The sequence below is a fragment of the Sprattus sprattus genome (assembly GCF_963457725.1).
Source record: "Sprattus sprattus genome assembly, chromosome: 15".
NCBI classification, from domain to species: Eukaryota; Metazoa; Chordata; class Actinopteri; order Clupeiformes; family Clupeidae; genus Sprattus; species Sprattus sprattus.
In genome coordinates this window covers 16,954,968-16,972,342 of record NC_137913.1, presented here as the reverse complement: position 1 = coordinate 16,972,342, position 17,375 = coordinate 16,954,968, and the positions used below count along the sequence as shown (strand labels likewise).

The 17,375-nt window shown below is 48.8% G+C and overlaps 1 protein-coding gene across 2 annotated transcripts in view; it reads right to left on the bottom strand.

The window, feature by feature from the left end:
• The window catches only part of ep400 (E1A binding protein p400), a 35,180-nt gene that overhangs the window by 12,693 nt on the left and 5,112 nt on the right, over positions 1 to 17,375 (bottom strand). For both annotated transcript variants that reach the window (XM_080852068.1, XM_080852069.1), the window contains exons 4-30: positions 15,904 to 16,337; positions 15,231 to 15,530; positions 14,589 to 14,774; positions 14,248 to 14,388; positions 13,332 to 13,410; positions 13,164 to 13,222; positions 12,838 to 12,898; positions 12,521 to 12,610; positions 12,312 to 12,422; positions 11,974 to 12,161; positions 11,464 to 11,641; positions 11,029 to 11,165; positions 10,462 to 10,631; positions 9,635 to 9,809; positions 9,314 to 9,450; positions 8,933 to 9,119; positions 8,412 to 8,581; positions 7,848 to 8,035; positions 4,711 to 4,896; positions 4,310 to 4,504; positions 3,985 to 4,037; positions 3,448 to 3,740; positions 2,780 to 2,982; positions 2,302 to 2,471; positions 1,320 to 1,516; positions 933 to 1,044; positions 318 to 641 (exon numbers count right to left, since the gene is read on the bottom strand). In XM_080852068.1, the coding sequence (XP_080708194.1) occupies positions 318 to 641; positions 933 to 1,044; positions 1,320 to 1,516; positions 2,302 to 2,471; positions 2,780 to 2,982; positions 3,448 to 3,740; positions 3,985 to 4,037; positions 4,310 to 4,504; positions 4,711 to 4,896; positions 7,848 to 8,035; positions 8,412 to 8,581; positions 8,933 to 9,119; positions 9,314 to 9,450; positions 9,635 to 9,809; positions 10,462 to 10,631; positions 11,029 to 11,165; positions 11,464 to 11,641; positions 11,974 to 12,161; positions 12,312 to 12,422; positions 12,521 to 12,610; positions 12,838 to 12,898; positions 13,164 to 13,222; positions 13,332 to 13,410; positions 14,248 to 14,388; positions 14,589 to 14,774; positions 15,231 to 15,530; positions 15,904 to 16,337 (4,724 nt within the window). The remainder of the gene's footprint in view (positions 1 to 317; positions 642 to 932; positions 1,045 to 1,319; positions 1,517 to 2,301; positions 2,472 to 2,779; positions 2,983 to 3,447; positions 3,741 to 3,984; positions 4,038 to 4,309; positions 4,505 to 4,710; positions 4,897 to 7,847; positions 8,036 to 8,411; positions 8,582 to 8,932; positions 9,120 to 9,313; positions 9,451 to 9,634; positions 9,810 to 10,461; positions 10,632 to 11,028; positions 11,166 to 11,463; positions 11,642 to 11,973; positions 12,162 to 12,311; positions 12,423 to 12,520; positions 12,611 to 12,837; positions 12,899 to 13,163; positions 13,223 to 13,331; positions 13,411 to 14,247; positions 14,389 to 14,588; positions 14,775 to 15,230; positions 15,531 to 15,903; positions 16,338 to 17,375) is intronic.

The window sequence follows — 17,375 nt, the reverse complement described above, 5'->3', positions numbered from 1 at the left end:
AGGAGGTGGCCCTACCCTACAAGCTCATCACAACTTCAGTCTAAACATTGTCTCTGTGACTGACATATCCATATTGTCTGAATAGGAATATCACTGATTAAGATCCAAGACTTGCACTACATGCCCTGAGCCTGAGGATGCGAATGTGCACCAGTGTACAATCAGCGCATTCAGAACACTTATCAGCTGGTCTGTAACATAGAAAGGCTTCTGTTCAATCACACAATTTTTTCTAAAATAGTCCCTGAATGGCACGTGGGAACCCTGCCCATAGGCCGCTGCACATCTTTTGCAGGCCGTCAATGAGGCCAACCTACCTGATCCATGACTGCAGTTATCTCCTCCAGCTGCACGGCTTCCTCTTTCACCCCTGCCTCAATCTCCTCCGTTTCCTCCTTTTTCTCCTCATGCTGCTGCTTTTCCTTCTTCTCCTCCTCTAGCTCCCTTTCATCCTCATCCTCCCCCTCCTCCTCGTCGGCGAGCACGGGCTCCAGGCTGATGCTGCTGAGGGCCTGGATGTAGGGGCGCGCCACGCGGGGGGAGATGGCCTCGGACGGGGACGGCTCCTGGTGGAGAACCACAAACTCCTCCACCTTCTCCCCTGAGCCTGCCTCCACCTCAAACAGGTCCTGTATGGTCCGCTGGGGGACGGAAGGGAGAGTGGTCGAGAGAAAGACGAGTGAGTCAGGGGGCAGATGTTTAGAGAAATGGCCAAATTCATGTTTTATTTGATCATATATAATAACTGTGTTAATTATCGGACGGCGTGTGTTATCGGCATACGTTCACGGTGTCATGTTAACCCAATATTAAACTGAGCATATCGATTCTTAATCCATTATTAAACTTTGCATTTTGATTGTTTGACACTGTCCGATAACTGACAAAGCTACGCTAACAAAGCTGCATGAGGGTGAGTGGGGTCCACGTACTTGTGTGAGGTAGGCCAGCGTGTAGTCTGTGCCCTGAGCTGCCACCTCTCTGATCAGGTCCTTGGTGCCGTTCTTCAGCAGCTTCTCCTCTATGGAGTTCCCACTCTCTAGTCTGCATCAGGACACAACAGTTATTCACACTAGTAGTAGTGTATATGCCTAACTTTATTACACATTCAGAAACTTCCAAACACACCAAGATCTTTCTAAATACTAGTGTTCATCATTCATGTTTATTCATGTATATGACTGACCAAGGACGACACAATTAGTATTTTCAACTATGGCAGATTAATAAACCAAAACAGCCAAACAACAAGGTGCTTTTGGACACACTAGAACCCACATACAAAAGCTCTCTCTTGCATAGAAGAACTAGGCACTGACCGGTAGATGTGGATGTCTTTGGAGCGACCGATCTTGTCGCACCACTCCTGGGTGCGGACGTCCATGCTGGGGTTGAGGTCAGTGTCGTAGAACACCACGGTGTCGGCGTCCAGGACGGGTCCCACGGACGAGCAGCAGCGGTTGGTCAGGATGGTGCAGAACACCTGCCGGTTCCGGTTGAAGCTCTTCACCTGCTCCTGAACGGCAGGGACGGGTGGGGAAGGAAACCAGGGGGTGTAAGCATCACACTGAGTGCATCTGTATCATACAAACCTCTCAGATGGCCAACAGGAGGTCATCCACATTCGCTGAAGCCAAAAGGTAAGAAACCCACTCATGCACATATGCCAAAAAAACACATCTATAGAGATGAAAGTGCCATAAAAGTAAGCTTAAGAGAAACCCAATGCCAATGAACACAATTCAAGAGGCCCTTGTGAGGCTGATGGTGAGCAAAGAACAATGCAGTTAAAACTTTCCCAGCACAGCCATGCACTTCATGCGAGAGAATCACTGTCGGCATCTCTTAGGCCCTGAAGAGGAATAGCGTCCTCCAGGGAGGGAAGAGTGCTCATTACTCTGTCCCCGTGAAAAAGCCGGGACTGCCGAGAGACAGCAGCAAGCCCCGGTGTTAGAAGGGGAAACCAAGCGAAACAAGACGGTCAGAAACACGGACACACACAGGACATACAGAGGAGATGAAGAGAAGGAGCTACAGACAGACACCCAGAGATACAGAGAAGGTAGAGAAAGATAGACAGAAGAGAGAAGAGAAAAGAAGCTAGCTTCCCTGGTAGAGACCAAAAGCAAATGAAGGCATTGAAGTTTATATTAAACCCAGCACCACCAGCTAGCTGCATGCACAAGAGAGCCCGGCAGAAGACCATGCCAGCCTCCACAGAGAGTGAGCGTGACAGAGAGGGGAAAGAGAGTGGGATGGATGATAAGATGAGAGAAGCGGTGCGTTCGAAGACGGCCGTACCTGTCGCTCCTCGCTGCTCAGGCTCTCGTCCACACGTGCATAGGTGAGCTGGCGGTAGTCCAGGAAGGCCTCCAGGATGTCCAGCATGCGCAGCATCTGTGTGAAGATAAGCACCCGCCGGTTCTCCGCCCGCAGCTTGTGCAGCAGGATGGCCAGAGCCTCCAGCTTACCTACACACACACACACACACACACACACACACACACACACACACCACAGAAGGGATGTCAGAGAACAACTCTTCACCTCATGTTCACTTTTAAGGTCTGCCACCAGGACATCATATCACCCTCCGTAAAAACACATTGACTTCACTACTTCTTAGTCACCAAATCCTTTCGCATGAATGAATACACAGGGGGGAGGAGGCTGGGTGAGGTGCTCATGTTGAAACAATTTCATAGTGAAAGGGGGACTGATGAGAAAACCATCTCTATGTGTATTTTTGTCTGTCTGTCTGTCTGTCTGTCTGACTGACCAGAGTCCACCTCCAGGGCCTGCCAGTCAGGCAGACACACCAGAGGCCCGCAGGCCGCCCTCCGGATCTCAGAGGAGTGGGGTGCAGCAGCCTCATGGAGACGACGTGCAAGGGCCTTCTGCTCCAGGCTGTAGGAAGGCGCTGGATTGGACGCGTACATCTGTGGAGGTGGGGCTACAGCCGCAGGAACCACACAGGAAAACCTGGACAAAAAAACAACAGAGAGAAAAAACCCAGATGAGAGTGGTTATATTTTCTGACCAGATCTTTTCCAAGGACTGAGAATATCCAGAGCTCTTGAAGCCTAACTCGAGGCAAGTTATATTTTCCAACAGACATCTAGGGTCCAAAAGCATCCACAGGAGGCTGCTCTTTGCAAACATATTCCTCCATGATGAGGTCCTTGTGATATAGGGAGTCTACATATCCATCCATGAATTCCTCTATGGACCACACAGAGTTGCTAACTGTTAGGTAGGATGATGATAACTGACCGCCTGCATTTTTTGCTTGACTCCTTCAGTGAACTTCCTACTCTCTCATTTACTCGACTTAGCAGGATTTGCTGAATGAAACTATAGCCAGAAGAGCCTAAGGAGGTTACTACTTCTTGAGCTGGGAGACACGGCTGTTTTATAAACACAAGTCTGCCTGCACTGGTCTCGTACCTTCTGTTGACCTCCTCTCCAGCCTCCTCTCTCGCCGCGCGGGACAGCAGGGCCGCGCGCAGGGGCGTCACCGTGGCGACGCAGGTCTGGCGGGCCCTCTGACAGCTGTCGTTGCCCACCCATCTCCACTGGGGCTGTGAGGCGTTGGTGGTGGTGGTCGTCGTGTGCGAGAGCGCGCAGGCTTGCAGGAGGTCGCGGCCGTAAAGGACGGAGCGGGAGCAGCGCCGCTCGTTGACGTTCAGAAGACGGGCGAGGCGCTCGCGGGAGAGCTTGGTGCGCTCCTCGCTCGACTCCTAAAGGAAGACGCACGATCGCAAAAACATGAGCACACATCATAAAACCCACACTCAAAAGGTACACAAAACATGCTCATACACCCACCACACACAGGCAAGCAAAAACAGGTCAAAGAATACAGGAATACCTAAACCAATGTGCATAAGAATGTCCACATATATCTAGACTGAAACAAATTTAAACATTAAGCTTTCAAGATTCAAAAACGTTCAGTTGTGTCTGTGTGCATGCTGGCATCACCTTTGTTGTGGTGTGCGTGGAGGACGTAGGGGCCTTGCCATTGGCCGCTGCGTCTGTAGGGGTGGCAGAGTTGGTGGCATTAGTGGTGTGCTTTTGGCACCCAAGCATAACTAAACAGTCAATACTAGGCTAGACTAGACTAGACATTTTTGTACAACAGCTTTTCAGATTTCATTGACACTGGCTGTTATATACAAATGTTAATAACTCTTGTATATGATCTACTAGCAACATGGAAACATTTATTAGACTCGTTCTTGTACGCTGAGTACAACCGATGGGCTGCAGTCATGAGCCTCTCCATATACCTGGCTCCAGGCCTCACCTGGCTTTGGGGTGCTGGAGGGGGCGGCAGCTGCTGCAGCAGGGGGTGTAGCAGAGGTTGGCGGAGGGGTCCCAGGGGTGCTGGGGGCGGCATTGGGCACGGCGACCTGCTGCTGAGGGACCGTCTGCATCACCATGGAGCCCTGTGGCCGTAGCAACGGCTGGCCTGGAGCCGAGACGATCTGCAGGATGTTACCTATGAACCGATAGAGACAGGAAGAGTGTTCAACTATTCCGGGGGTCTGTATGCATCAGAACACTGGCCAATGGAGGGGCTGTTACTGTGGGTTTGTCCTTACAACGAAACCTGACAGAAAAATATATCCCAGTTATCTTTTTTGAGAGAAAGCAGAGCAAGTGGTGAAAAAATACGGGAGAGTATGAACATTAGTTATACTTTACCCAGAGTACCCTGCAGCTGCAGGGGCTGGCCAGTGGTGAGCTGCCGCAGCTGGCTGGGCGAGAGCGTGAACTTGTTACCCTGAAACTGCAGTGTGACAGGGGTCTCAGGCTGGGCCACGCGACTCTGACTGCTACCAGTGCCACCGGCCAGAGATGCCAGCTGGGCGATCTTCACCACATCTCCACCTTCAACAGGGGAGAACACGCACGCACGCACGCGCACACACACACACACACACACACACACACACACACACACACACACACACACACACACACACACACACACACACACACACACACACACACACACACACACACACACACACACACACACACACACAGGGGAGAGAGGACACACGCACAAACACAGTCAGACACAAAACGCACAAACGAGAATGATGCAGGAAACATAAAGGGTAACAGGGAAGTAGAGCACAAACACATTGAGGGAGTGACACACAGCATAGAACACACATTCAGACAAAGGAACACACACACGCACGCACACACACACACGCACGCACACACACACACACACACACGCACACGCACACGCAAGCGCACACACACAGAGTTTAAAATAAAAAGCATCACACGAACCAGTGTTGAAAATCAAGCTGCAAACATTAAATCCAAAACATCAAATCAAACAGTATCTTGTTAGTTAAAACTGTGCTCAACACAACTAGAACATGCACAACCAGGGTGGGTTCAAAATAAGTGGGTCTTGTCAAACTGTAACCAAACCCTAAAGGGTGGTGGGGTTGGGCTGAAAACAACCAAAAGAAAAACACCACAGTCTTCAACACAGACAGAAGCCTGAAACAAACAAAGTTTGTCAGTTTAAGATGCACAGAGCATTCAACTGCCTGCTCAACCACACAACATCAGAGCCTGGTTGTTTCTGGTGATGCGGACGTTCTCGCAATAAATCCATGTATGGCAGTGCAGCAGGCTCAACTAAATTTTTATTCTTAACCTTGTGTTTTGGTGTGTGTTCTGTGTATAATATATGTCTATGACTGGTTCTGTATGAATTGTGTGTGTGTGTGCGTGTGTGTGTGTGTGTGTGTGTGCGCGCGTGTGTGTTTGTTTATGTTTGTGATTCACTGCGTCTTGCCACTAGGTGAATGTGTGCAGGTTAGAGTGGCTCTGAGGCTGTGTGGTTGAGCGTGGTCTCTGGTGCGCTAGGTGAGGGGTAAGGCAGTGCTGGGGAAAGCCACCGGGGAAAATCATGGCCCTGCATCAACATGCTCGCCAGTGCACAACTGCATCCCAGACAAACAAAACAAAACTGCACTGAGAAGGAAAAAAAAAAAAACATACGTTAATCAACTAAAAGAGGAAGGGGAGGAGAAAAAAAAAAAAGGAGGAGAGAAACTGACACCAAAGCCTTTCTTGGGTGCCGTAGGGGTCTTATCCCGTAGCTCTGCAGGCTTAGAAAAAAAAGGATTAGTGTTAAATTAGAGAACCAAGGTTGAGGAAGAGGGGAAGAAAAAGATGGGGATAAACCCTTTGGAGATAATGACTGATCAAGTTGAGGAGTGATCATGCAGGAGTCTTTGTGTGGAAGAGGGTGAGAGAGGGGCTACCAGGAGGACTGTTCCCACAAGCCCACAGAGGTGCTCCGAACTCTCCATTTAGTCTCAATATAATATAATATATTATAGTTCACCGTTTCAGTCTTCAAATATTATTGTGCTTTAAGTTAGGAATAATCTGCAGTCTGTCGCTAGTTCTTGAAAAAGTAAAAATCCTTACAGGTCGAACAGGACCCTGACGTGCAGCCTTTTATCATTCTCCAAAATATGTCTTTTGTCTTTATGAATCTGTAGCTGTAATCATTCATTTTCAGTGGGCATTATCAAGAAATATCTGACCCCCAAATGTTGGGATGGCCCACTTAGGAGCCGTATAGTAATGCATGTTGGCATTTCACGTGACTAGATACTGTGAAAACACATCAATCTGTACTTTCAATATGGACTCTGTATGGTCAAGTTATCTTTAAAGCCACCTTTCACTTATTGTCATATACCTAATGGGATTATCATATGCACTTCAAATTTAAGTTGCCTATTTTTTCCCTTTATCGTCAGCTCTTTATAAGCAGATCTTTTTAAAGCCAGCGGCCAGTCAGTAGCATCCTGGAGGCCCTTTCTCATCCTTTTATCTGTCTTGCAGTCCCTCATCTGCTGTGCTGTATAGGTGTGGGCTGGTCAGGTGAGAGAGAGAGACAGAGAAAGACAAGAGAGAGAGAGATCTGGGGTGGGGGTGGAGGGGTGTAGGGAGGGAAGGAAGTGACGGAGGATGAGCCCACTTACTAGGCAGGCGTGCCTGGGCCTGGGTGCTGAGGACCAGCCTCTGGGAGACCAGGCCAGGCTGGAGGGCCTGCGGGGGCGCGATTGCCCGGGGCGGGGCAGCGCCCGTGGGGAGGGGGGCAGGGAATGGGACGCCTCCCGCCCCCTTTGGAGGGGCAAAGGAGGAGGCCGTCTTAACCGCTGTGGAGTGATAATGGAAGGAAGGGGTTGGGGTTGACGGAGGGGGGTCAAGGCATCTACTGTTAGGAAGGCCATTTTAAGACAATAACATCACTGTAGTATTGAGCAGCCTAAATGGCAAGAGGGATGACGAAATGGAATGACTCCAATGACTAGCTTTTCCACAACATAGTTTGACGACGACGACGGGGCCCCTGCATCATGAAAGTGCATTCAAGGATTCTTAGGACAGAATGTTAACCTTAGACACAGATGCAAAATGCAAACAGTTATTGAAGCTTAGATCTCTACAAAGTTGCAGTTTTTAAACACTCATTAGTTAAATCCAAGCAATCAAGCATCAAGGTTCTGCTTTCCAAAGGTTAATTAGTCATCAACATACCACAGCAAAACTCCCAGTTAACACACAGCAAACCCCCATTCTCCCACAGTGTGTGAAACAGTGTGTGAAGAAAAAAAAAAAACTATGTGTGTGTGTTTGCATAGAAAACATTATTGTTCTTACATCATCTTCATGTGTGTGTGTGTGTGTGTGTGTGTGTGTGTGTGTGTGTGTGTGTGTGTGTGTGTGTGTGTGTGTGTGTGTGTGTGTGTGTGTGTGTGTGTGTGTGTGTGTGACACATCCATTCTTACCCTGTGTGGAAGTTGCTGTAGTGACTGGTGACTTGCCCCTGGGCTGTGCCGTAGTGGCAGTGGTGGTCACAGCAGTGGTGGTGGCGGGGGCAGTGGTGCTGCCAGTGGTCCGCTGGGCCTGGGTGGTGCTAGTCAGGGGTACCAGGCGGCCCTCAGGCTTGGTGCCATACTGCACGGGCTGGAACAACCTGAGGAAACACAATGTAGAGCTAAAATGGACTGACCAGGCAAGGGCGTCAACTATTTTTTTATAGGTTCTAACATCAGACCAATATTTTCCACTTCACAGGCGGTTATAGGATAACATGGGCCTTTGGGCCATAAAAGTTCATGTAGAAGGGTGATCCTAGGGCTGTGAATGTCACATGTGACACACACACAGTGGTGGCATACACAGTATACGTCTGTGAGTAGATGTGGCAGTGTTTTTCATGTGTTGATCTTATGGGCTTTGTGCAGTAGAACCATATTTTTTGTGTTTAAATCCACATACGTGAGTGTGTGTGTGTGTGTGTGTGTGTGTGTGTGTGTGTGTGAGAGAGAGAGAGAGTGCGCACTACATACTTCATGGGCTTGATCTTGCAGGCTTTGGGTCTGGGTGGTGGCTCAGGGGCACTGGTGATCTCCTCGATGAGCTGCCGGGTCACCTTCAGTTTGGGGATGACCTCTTCCGTCTCATAACGACTCAGCTTGTTCTCGTTACTTATCAGGTCGAACAAGGACAGGTCCAAGCTCTGCCACAGACACACACATTTAGTGCCATAATAAAAACAGTATGAGCTTTTTTTTTTTTTTTTTTTTTTTTTTTTTTTACAAGAGTTGGAGGGGTGCTTCTTCCTTTAGTGGTTACGATAGACTGGATAAAAGAAAAAAGACCTAAGCTCCAACATACTCTAATAATGCCTTTTGAGTAGCAGCGTGGTTGGGTGGTTCTTGAGATTCAAACACACCCAGATACCTTTGCTTTGAATTCCACTGACGTTTCTTTATTCTGCACACACTTTGTTTGAGGGTGGCAGCACTACCGCCTCTTTCTATTTCTCCAACAGGTCTACAGACAGACAGACAGGTCTCATCTCTCTCACCTCGCGCTGGTCTCGCTGCAGTGCGTTGAGCAGCAGAGAGGGGGTGTTGTAGACCAGCGGCTGGCACGCGTAGGAGCTGTGCGTGTCTCGCGGCTGCAGCAGGTCCGGATGGTTGCAAATCCGCTGCAGCTGCATCAGCACCTGCAGCACGCTCACAAAGTGGCCCGTCTTCAGGGCCTCCTGAGCACTAGGGGGCGAAAGAGGGTACAGTGTGATTAGTCATTCAGCAGGATTGTGGGCATGTTTCCAACCCTATTTTTAGTATAACTTCAATTGGCAGTTCACAGATATCCTAATTGTCTATTTTGTTACTACATATTTCTAATGCATCCTCACATTGGAGTTTGTGTGTGTGTGTGTGTGTGTGTGTGTGTGTCTCACCTGGGCTGAGTGAGGACATCGTCGTATAAGCTCTTCTGTCGCGTGGATAGGCGGCACTTGAGGATGTGCTCGTACTTCTTGGGCAGCTGCTTCTCCACCTCTCGCTTGGAGCGACGCAGAATAAACGGCTGAATCATCTGAAAGGAGCGAGAGGGAAGTCAAACCCCTTCCACCAACCCACCCTACTGCAACGTCACACATAGCTAATGCAGATGAGCATGGCAGATTGCAAGCTTTGTATCTACGTCCCTGTGTGTGTGTGTGTGTGTGTGTGTGTGTGTGTGTGTGTGTGTGTGTGTGCCTCTGTATGTTTCTACACACCCTGTGGAGTCTGATGACGAGTTTGTGACAGTAGTCCTGGTTCTGGTCAGTGCCGGCCTTGACGGGGAAGTCGGTGTAGGATCTGGTGATGCCAGGCAGCAGGAAGTGGATCATGGTCCACAGCTCCCTCAGTGTGTTCTGCAGAGGGTTGTTAATCAGCAGGATCCTCTGCTGGCTGCAGTGTACACACCAACAAAGGGACGAGATTACAAGAGCAATATACGCAAGACACATTTTAACACGTTTATAATTTTGTATGAAGTTTCATACTTTTTAAACTGTGTTGCCTGATTCAGAATACAATAAAAATGGCAGGATTTCCATTACAGACATTATGTTTATTAACAGATGCTTTCTTCCACAAAGCCACCACCTGGCTCAGATGCTTAATGGATAACAGATGGCGTGTCTGGTGCAAGGGGTTGTGTTGATAACGGAGACGTTTATAGTGAGATTGACAGGTCAACAACCAATCATGCTGCTAGCGAGCTGTTTACCTGGTTACCTTGCTATTGTGCTAACATTAGATAGCTGGCTCGGACACCTCGCAAAACCCATCAGATGTATTTTTCAGTTAGAATAACAGGGTTTTACATTGTAGGGTCTATTTCTCTGTCAATGTTCATGGATCCAACGAGTGTGCAAGGAGGGTCTGTGAGTGTGCGAGTAGGGTCTGTGAGTGTGCGAGTAGGGTCTGTGAGTGTGCGAGGAGGGTCTGTGAGTGTGTGAGGAGGGTCTGTGAGTGTGTGAGGAGGGTCTGTGAGTGTGTGAGGAGGGTCTGTGAGTGTGTGAGGAGGGTCTGTGAGTGTGTGAGTAGGCTGACTGACCTCTTGATGGTGAAGATGGTCTCCCACTGCTTCTCATTCATGCTCTTGAGCATCTGCACCTCGTCCAACACTAGGTGGCTCCAGCGCCGACGCATAAAGTGACTCTGGTCCTTCATCAGCAGCTTGTAAGACGTGACGCACACGTGGAAGCTATTCGCCTCGGACCACCACTGCATCCGCATCCGCATCCACACACACAGAAACAAACACAGACAGACAGACAGACAGACAGACAGACACACATTAAATGAGCTTCAATTGTGTAACCTTGTACATGTTTGATGAATACTTTTCAGAGAAACTCCATAACGGTTTTCATTAGGACAGGAGCAACCTGCTAGGTCAACACTACCTTTTTTCTAGCGTTATCTGCTGACAACTTAAGCTTTCATTTTCAAAACATGGCTCTCCATTTCAGGTGTTGGATATTCGTTTTACTGGTTAAATGTATATAAATCCTCCTCCAACTGTTCGTAGATTGTGCTACATTTCAACAACATTAGCTATGATCAGGGATTGTGTCTGTGCTCTTCTGAATGCACAGAGGGATTTGGAGAGAGTCTGTACCGTTCTGGTGTATCTGCGCTCGCGTGGGCTGCCCAGGTACAGCAGGATCTTCAGGCCAGGGCACCAGCGCTTGAACTCCATCTCCCAGCTCAGCAGCTTACTGCTGCGCACCACCACCAGGTGAGGACCCCAGACACCTGCATCACACACACACACACACACAACATTGAGACACAGACGCACACACACACACACACACACACACACACACACACACACACACACACACACACACACACACACACACACACACACACACACACACACACACACACACACACACACACACACACACACACACACACACACACACACACACACAAATCAAGCAAACCAAAAACCAATTAAACAGAGAGAAGAGATCACACTCTATATGGCAACCGGTGGTTGCCCTGGTTGAGCTACTGGTTCTTCCTCTTCCTCTGGCTGACTCACCCTCATTGCAGGCCAGGTGGGCCATGTAGGCCACGGTCTGCACGGTCTTGCCCAGGCCAGCTTCGTCGGCCAGGATCCCGTTCAGGTGCTTCCTGTGCAGGCTGGCCAGCCAGTCCACCCCAACCTGCTGGTAGTCTCTGAGGGAGCCGTGCAACAGGGACGCAGGCTGGAAACGCGCCTGGGAGACAAAAGGGAGAAGGAAAAAAAAAGATACAGAAGGATTGGGAGGATGAGAGTGTAAAAAGAACAGATAAATACTTATTCAATATTCACTCACTCACTCCCTCCCAAGTCACTTACACAAAAAATGTCTGCTATATAAATCAACGCAAAATCACATGTAACCACAGACAACATCCACTCTCATCAGATGGCAGCAAAGAGCACTTTGGAGTTACAGTTGGAGCCTCGGCAGATTTATTGAAAGTGCTCATTAACTAATAAATGACCACCAAAATGACATGCCCGCCCCCCCTCCACCAATACATGTCATATTGCCAGGGCACTCACAGTGCAGCTTGTTTTGGCCTGGCCCTTGGGCAGGATGAGCTCCGTGGCAGAGGCCACCTCGGCGATGTCCTTTGGGGGCTTGCCGCCATCGCCTGATGAGCTGCTGTCGGCCCCCCGGCCCTGTTCCATACTCAGCAGCGAGTCGATCAGCACCGCCTCGTGGGGGCTACCCAGCGGCGCCTCCATGTCTGTTAAGGAGGAGACGAGAATAAGGGCCGCAGGACGGGTTTGAGCTGTCCGTGAAGGGTGCATAACTGCATATGGCACGGGATCACGCAGGAGTTCAGCAATGGAGTAGAACCTGAACGTGTTTGTGACTGAACACAGAGAGTTCTCACCTTCAACGTCATCCTTCTCATCCTCACTCTGGGAGGGAGGCTGCGGCCACTCAAAATCTTCAGCGTAGGCGCCAGCGTACTGCTTCACCAGCGCATCCAGAGGCACCTCAGCTAGAGAGAGAGAGAGAATCCCAGGAAGCCGTGTTAAAATCATAGCTGCAGCCGGATGTAAGCATTTGTACACAACATTACGAGGTATCTCCACTGACCGTCTTTATTGAGCTCTTCTACTTCTGCCTTCTGTTCTGCTTCCACCTCCATGGCCTCCTGCTCCTCTATGGTGCCCTCTTCATCCTCCACTGGTGACACAGACAGACAGACAGACAGACAGACAGACAGACAGACAGACAGACAGACAGACAGAGTCAGACAGACACACACGGACAGACAGACAGACAGAGACAGACAGACAGTACAGTAAGTCAGTACACAGCCAACTGGTATCCATACAAGAGCCCCCCCCATACATAAGTGATGTCAGAGCAAATAGGCTTATTCTTTCTAATACATTTGGCCTGTATTTTACCTTCTTCATCAGTCAGCGAGGAGCTGTTCTTTCTCTTCCGGCGTGTAGAAGATCGCTGCTCCTATGAAAGGGAGGTAACAAGACAGAACATATCTATGAATCGCTTCACTACACTAAGGGTTATGTGAGACAAAAGCAACAACTTCTGAGACTACAGAGGACTTCAGATAACATTGAACACTGATAGAGAGCGCGTGCGCACACAAACACACGGAATCAGATCAGACAACTTCGCCACTGTGACCTCTCGGGCCCTTCAAATGGTGAGTGATTTGTTAGAGGAGAGAAAAAGCTAAAGAAGAAGAAAACATTTTTTTATCACTTACAGCTGGGGCTTCTTTTCCGATCTCCTCTTTTGCTGAAGTCGTTGCTTTCATGTTTTTCCCTATAAAATGCATCAAAGTAGAGTTCAGACACAGTAATACAGTAACAGTGCTGTGAAAGGCACACTCTGTATAAAAACATACCAGACCATTTTTCTGAGGTAAACTGACCTTTGCTACTTGTTTTCTGCAGCCGTAGGGCTCGCTGCTGTTTCTCATAGATCTCAAAGCGCAGTTTGATCTCCACCACCTACAGAAAAAACAATTTACATATTACACATTACTACTGGAGATGAAAAGCGACACCAAGGATTTATATTTTTTTCAATTGACAACCCGGAATTCCATGCCATGTCGAGGGGAGCTTTAAACTAATCTGGACGTCTCTGTGGGGACAATATGGCAATCTAGACTATTCTCATTCCTGGCTCCACATTGGTAGAACAGGCTGCCTAGCATTACACTAGCAGGGGTTTCCCTCTCTACCTACCTCTTGAAGCTGTTGAAGACAGACCTTTCCTAATCTGCACTTCATCTTCCTCCCTCTACCGCTCCTCATCCTTTCTCTAATGCTATCTCCTCTTAATAGTACTTTACTCGCACTTACAGTAGTTACATTCCAGCGCTTTTTATTTCCTATGTAAAGTAGTATTTATTGTTACACTAGGTCTCAATTGTTTGTAGCTTGATTGTTCTCTCCTTTGAATGTTGCTTCGGATAAAAGCATCTACTAAATGACTTAATGTAATGTAATGAGTGTGTAGATCAGTATAAATTGTCATCTTTGGCCCTCTAAAACAAATCTTATCTCGGGTTCAGGTTCAGAATTCCTAGCAAGGTCGAGTTCCACCTTCTACTCAATTAGTTCCTATTGTTGTGCACAGTTGACAAACACTGTGTTTTCAATTCTTCACACTTCCATTGAGCCTCTTCCACTCATTGCCTACCGTTCACCTGCTACTGAACGCAATCTGGCCCGACTTTACACATCTCAATGCACACATGTTGTGAGTTCTTCATACATGACGTGCCCATCTGAAAGCTAGCGAGTGAAGAAAGTGAAGAGTAAAGACTAAAGAGAGAGTACCTGCTCAATGTTGGACCAGAAGAACTCCACCTCGCGGGCGATGGTGCCCGCAATGTGCCGCAGCCGGAGCTCTTCCTCCCTCTTCACCCGCTCCTCGGTCTTCCGCTGCTCGTCATGGTAACGGGCGCATGTGCGCACCAGCTGAACACAGAGATGGACAGAACATTAACAAATGAACTCAATCGCATTTAAGATGGGTAGAACCTTTGCATAAAAAAAGATCAGCTAAGCTTCGTAGAACTGCATATATAATGGCGTATTCCTCTGCTGTGACGTCTTCGGGTGAATTTAGCCCCTGATTCAGCTCTTCCTTATCCCTGTTCCTAAGTAGGCTGCCTAACCTTCTTGGCGGCGGCCATCTTCCATCTCCTTTCCTGGGCAAAGTCTGCAGCCATCCACTGCATCTCCTCCAGCAGGTAGTCCCAGTGAGACTTAGGCCGAATCGACTCCTGCAGCTTGGGCAGCCGGCTGGCAGACCACTGCCCCTCTTTACGCAGCTCTGCGATGCGCTGGTGCACCTGGTTCTCCTGTGAGCGTTGAACACAAGACACGTCAATAGAGCACAAACACATGTGTTGAATGAAAGCATGTTGGTTAATGAATAAGTTGCCTGTCAGTTCAGTCACAGTAGCAGGATATCCTCTGTGGTGCCCTTCTTTCATTTGTCTCACTCTATGACTATAGGCATAAGATGAGTTAATGTGCTAACTGCAACACTACATAACAAACAAGGTCCACTTGGACCCTTACTAAGAAACCCATTAACACGAATGTACAGCTCATACCTGTGTACAAAACACTAATCAGATATCAGACTTCACGAGCCCAACTACAGCTACATTTGAAATATTCTGCCAACCTGCATATCATCATCATTATCACCAACACATTTTTTGGTTGTTTTATTTTTTCTAGGCCAAACCAAACAAATTCCACACCATATTAAGAGAGGTGAACGCAGATTCCCAGCATTTGCTCCTCACCAGTTTGGCCTGTTCGGCCTGTTTGTCCTGGGAGTTCTCCTGTGATGACTGGCCAGCAGAACCCTGGGACCCACTGGGAAGCTTGAGCGAAGAGGTTCCGTTGGCTGTGGCGAGCTTGGACTGGCTGGGGTTGGAGAGGGCGTTGGCGGGCCGCACCCCGCTGGAGGTGAGCAGGGTGGGCAGGGAGCCTGGCGTGGAGAGGGGGGCAGGAGAGAGAGAGGCGCCCTGCAGGGAGTTGGCTATCAGACGCTGGCCCCCAGGCTGTGAGGGGTCTGCCACTGGACGCACCAGAGCCACCGTCTGAAAGAGGGAGTGAATGAAGGAAGGAGAGACAGAAAGGTTACTTATGTGCATATAGGACAGAAGAAATGAGAAATGTTAGACAATGATGAAAGATCCCAAAAATCAGGGCCAAGCAACTAGCGACATCTACATTACTTGGAGCAGAGATACTGCTGAAACATTCCATATCCTACATGTAAACACTCAGTGATTGTCTTCTGGCATTAAAGAGGGCACCAGGCTAGTATGTACATTACATCTGACCTTTCCTCAATCGAATCATGGAGCTCAACTATAGACATGACACTGGGGCTGTTTTCACTTGACTTGATATTTTTACACTGTAAAAAAACGTGTTGTCCATTCAGACACCGCTGGCGTGGTGACTCACCGCCTGCCCAGGTTGCAGCATGCTCTGAGGCTGCTGGATCTGCTGCTGGAGCTGGATGTGCAGGCCCTGCTGCATCTGCTGCTGCAGCTGCGCCTGGAGCTGCGCGTGTGGGTTCACCGCTGCCAGCACGGCCCCCGCTGCCGCTGCCCCTGCTGCCTGCAGCCCCTGCAACTTCACCTGGCCCTGCAGGGCGGCGCCGGTTGGTTGGGCCTCCAGCACCATCTGCTGCTGCTGTTGTTGCTGCTGCTGAGACAGGGCCAGGGGCAATCCTGCCATGGAAAGCCCCAACTGGGGGAGGCGGCTGGGCAGCTGGGGTGGAGGGGTGTGCAGGCTGGCCGCGTTCTGCACGGGAGGGCCCTTGGACGGGTCGTACTGCTGCTGGATGGGCTTCTGGCCAGCGATCTGCACCGTCTGAGGATTCGGGGGCATGCCGCCTGGGGGAGGAAGGGGGGTGCCGAGGAGCATGTCGAGCAGGTCAGGGTGCGGAGGAGAGAGTTGGATGGGTTAGATGGAGAGATAAGAGGGACAGGAAGAGTAAACAGAGGAGGATATGAAGAAGGGAAGCGAGGAGGGGGTCCAGAAGAGATCCCTTTTCATTGCCTCGAGCCATTGCAGCATTCTAGCATTGCACCATTAACGGCATTCTGACACTTAGTTGTCTTACAGACACAATCTAAGACAAAAAGTATTACTCTACTACCAACACACACTTGAGCTGGGACAGAGTGGGGACATTCTTCCCTCTGAAGGTAGTATGGGGACAATTCTGAATCGCTGCTTTTGTTGCTTTGGAGATCAGATCATTTCTATCCAGCAGTTCTATAACTTTTAAGTCCCACTGGGAGACATAATTGGAGAGCGTGAAGTGATGTATAAATATTTAAAACAAATATTCACTAAAACGAATACTTACTAAGGTGATAACTAATGACAACTAGAAATGTACAATGACTAATATTAGAAATCATAAAAAACACATATCGTGGAATCTACATGTTTCTAGTGACAGAAACCATCATGGTCATGTTAATGAAAAAATTAAATAACTGCTTTTATCAAACAATGATTCTACTGATATCAATCCATGCATTTACTTCCACAAGACTTCAGTTAAAAAAAGAAAAAGGTTTAAAGAACAAAATAAAAGAAAGCAAACTGAAAAAGAGAACAGAGGAGAAAAAAGGAAGGGAAATGGAAAGGATAACAGTAAGCACAAAGACACCACAGATATGGCAAGCATGAAGCACAAGGTACTACGGCTGCTTCAATCGTCTCGTCCTATTTGGGGGGAGCCTTAAAACATTGCAGAGCAGAGGTGTGGAGGGGAAGGGAAGGGAGGGTACACAAGGAGACGCACAAAAACAGCTGAGGGTGTGGCCTGAAGCAGGGTTGGGATGGGCAAGATTTTGCTGCACGGGCAACAGAAGCACAACTCTGCCTGCAGGCATACGGACACTGAAGATGCCAACAGA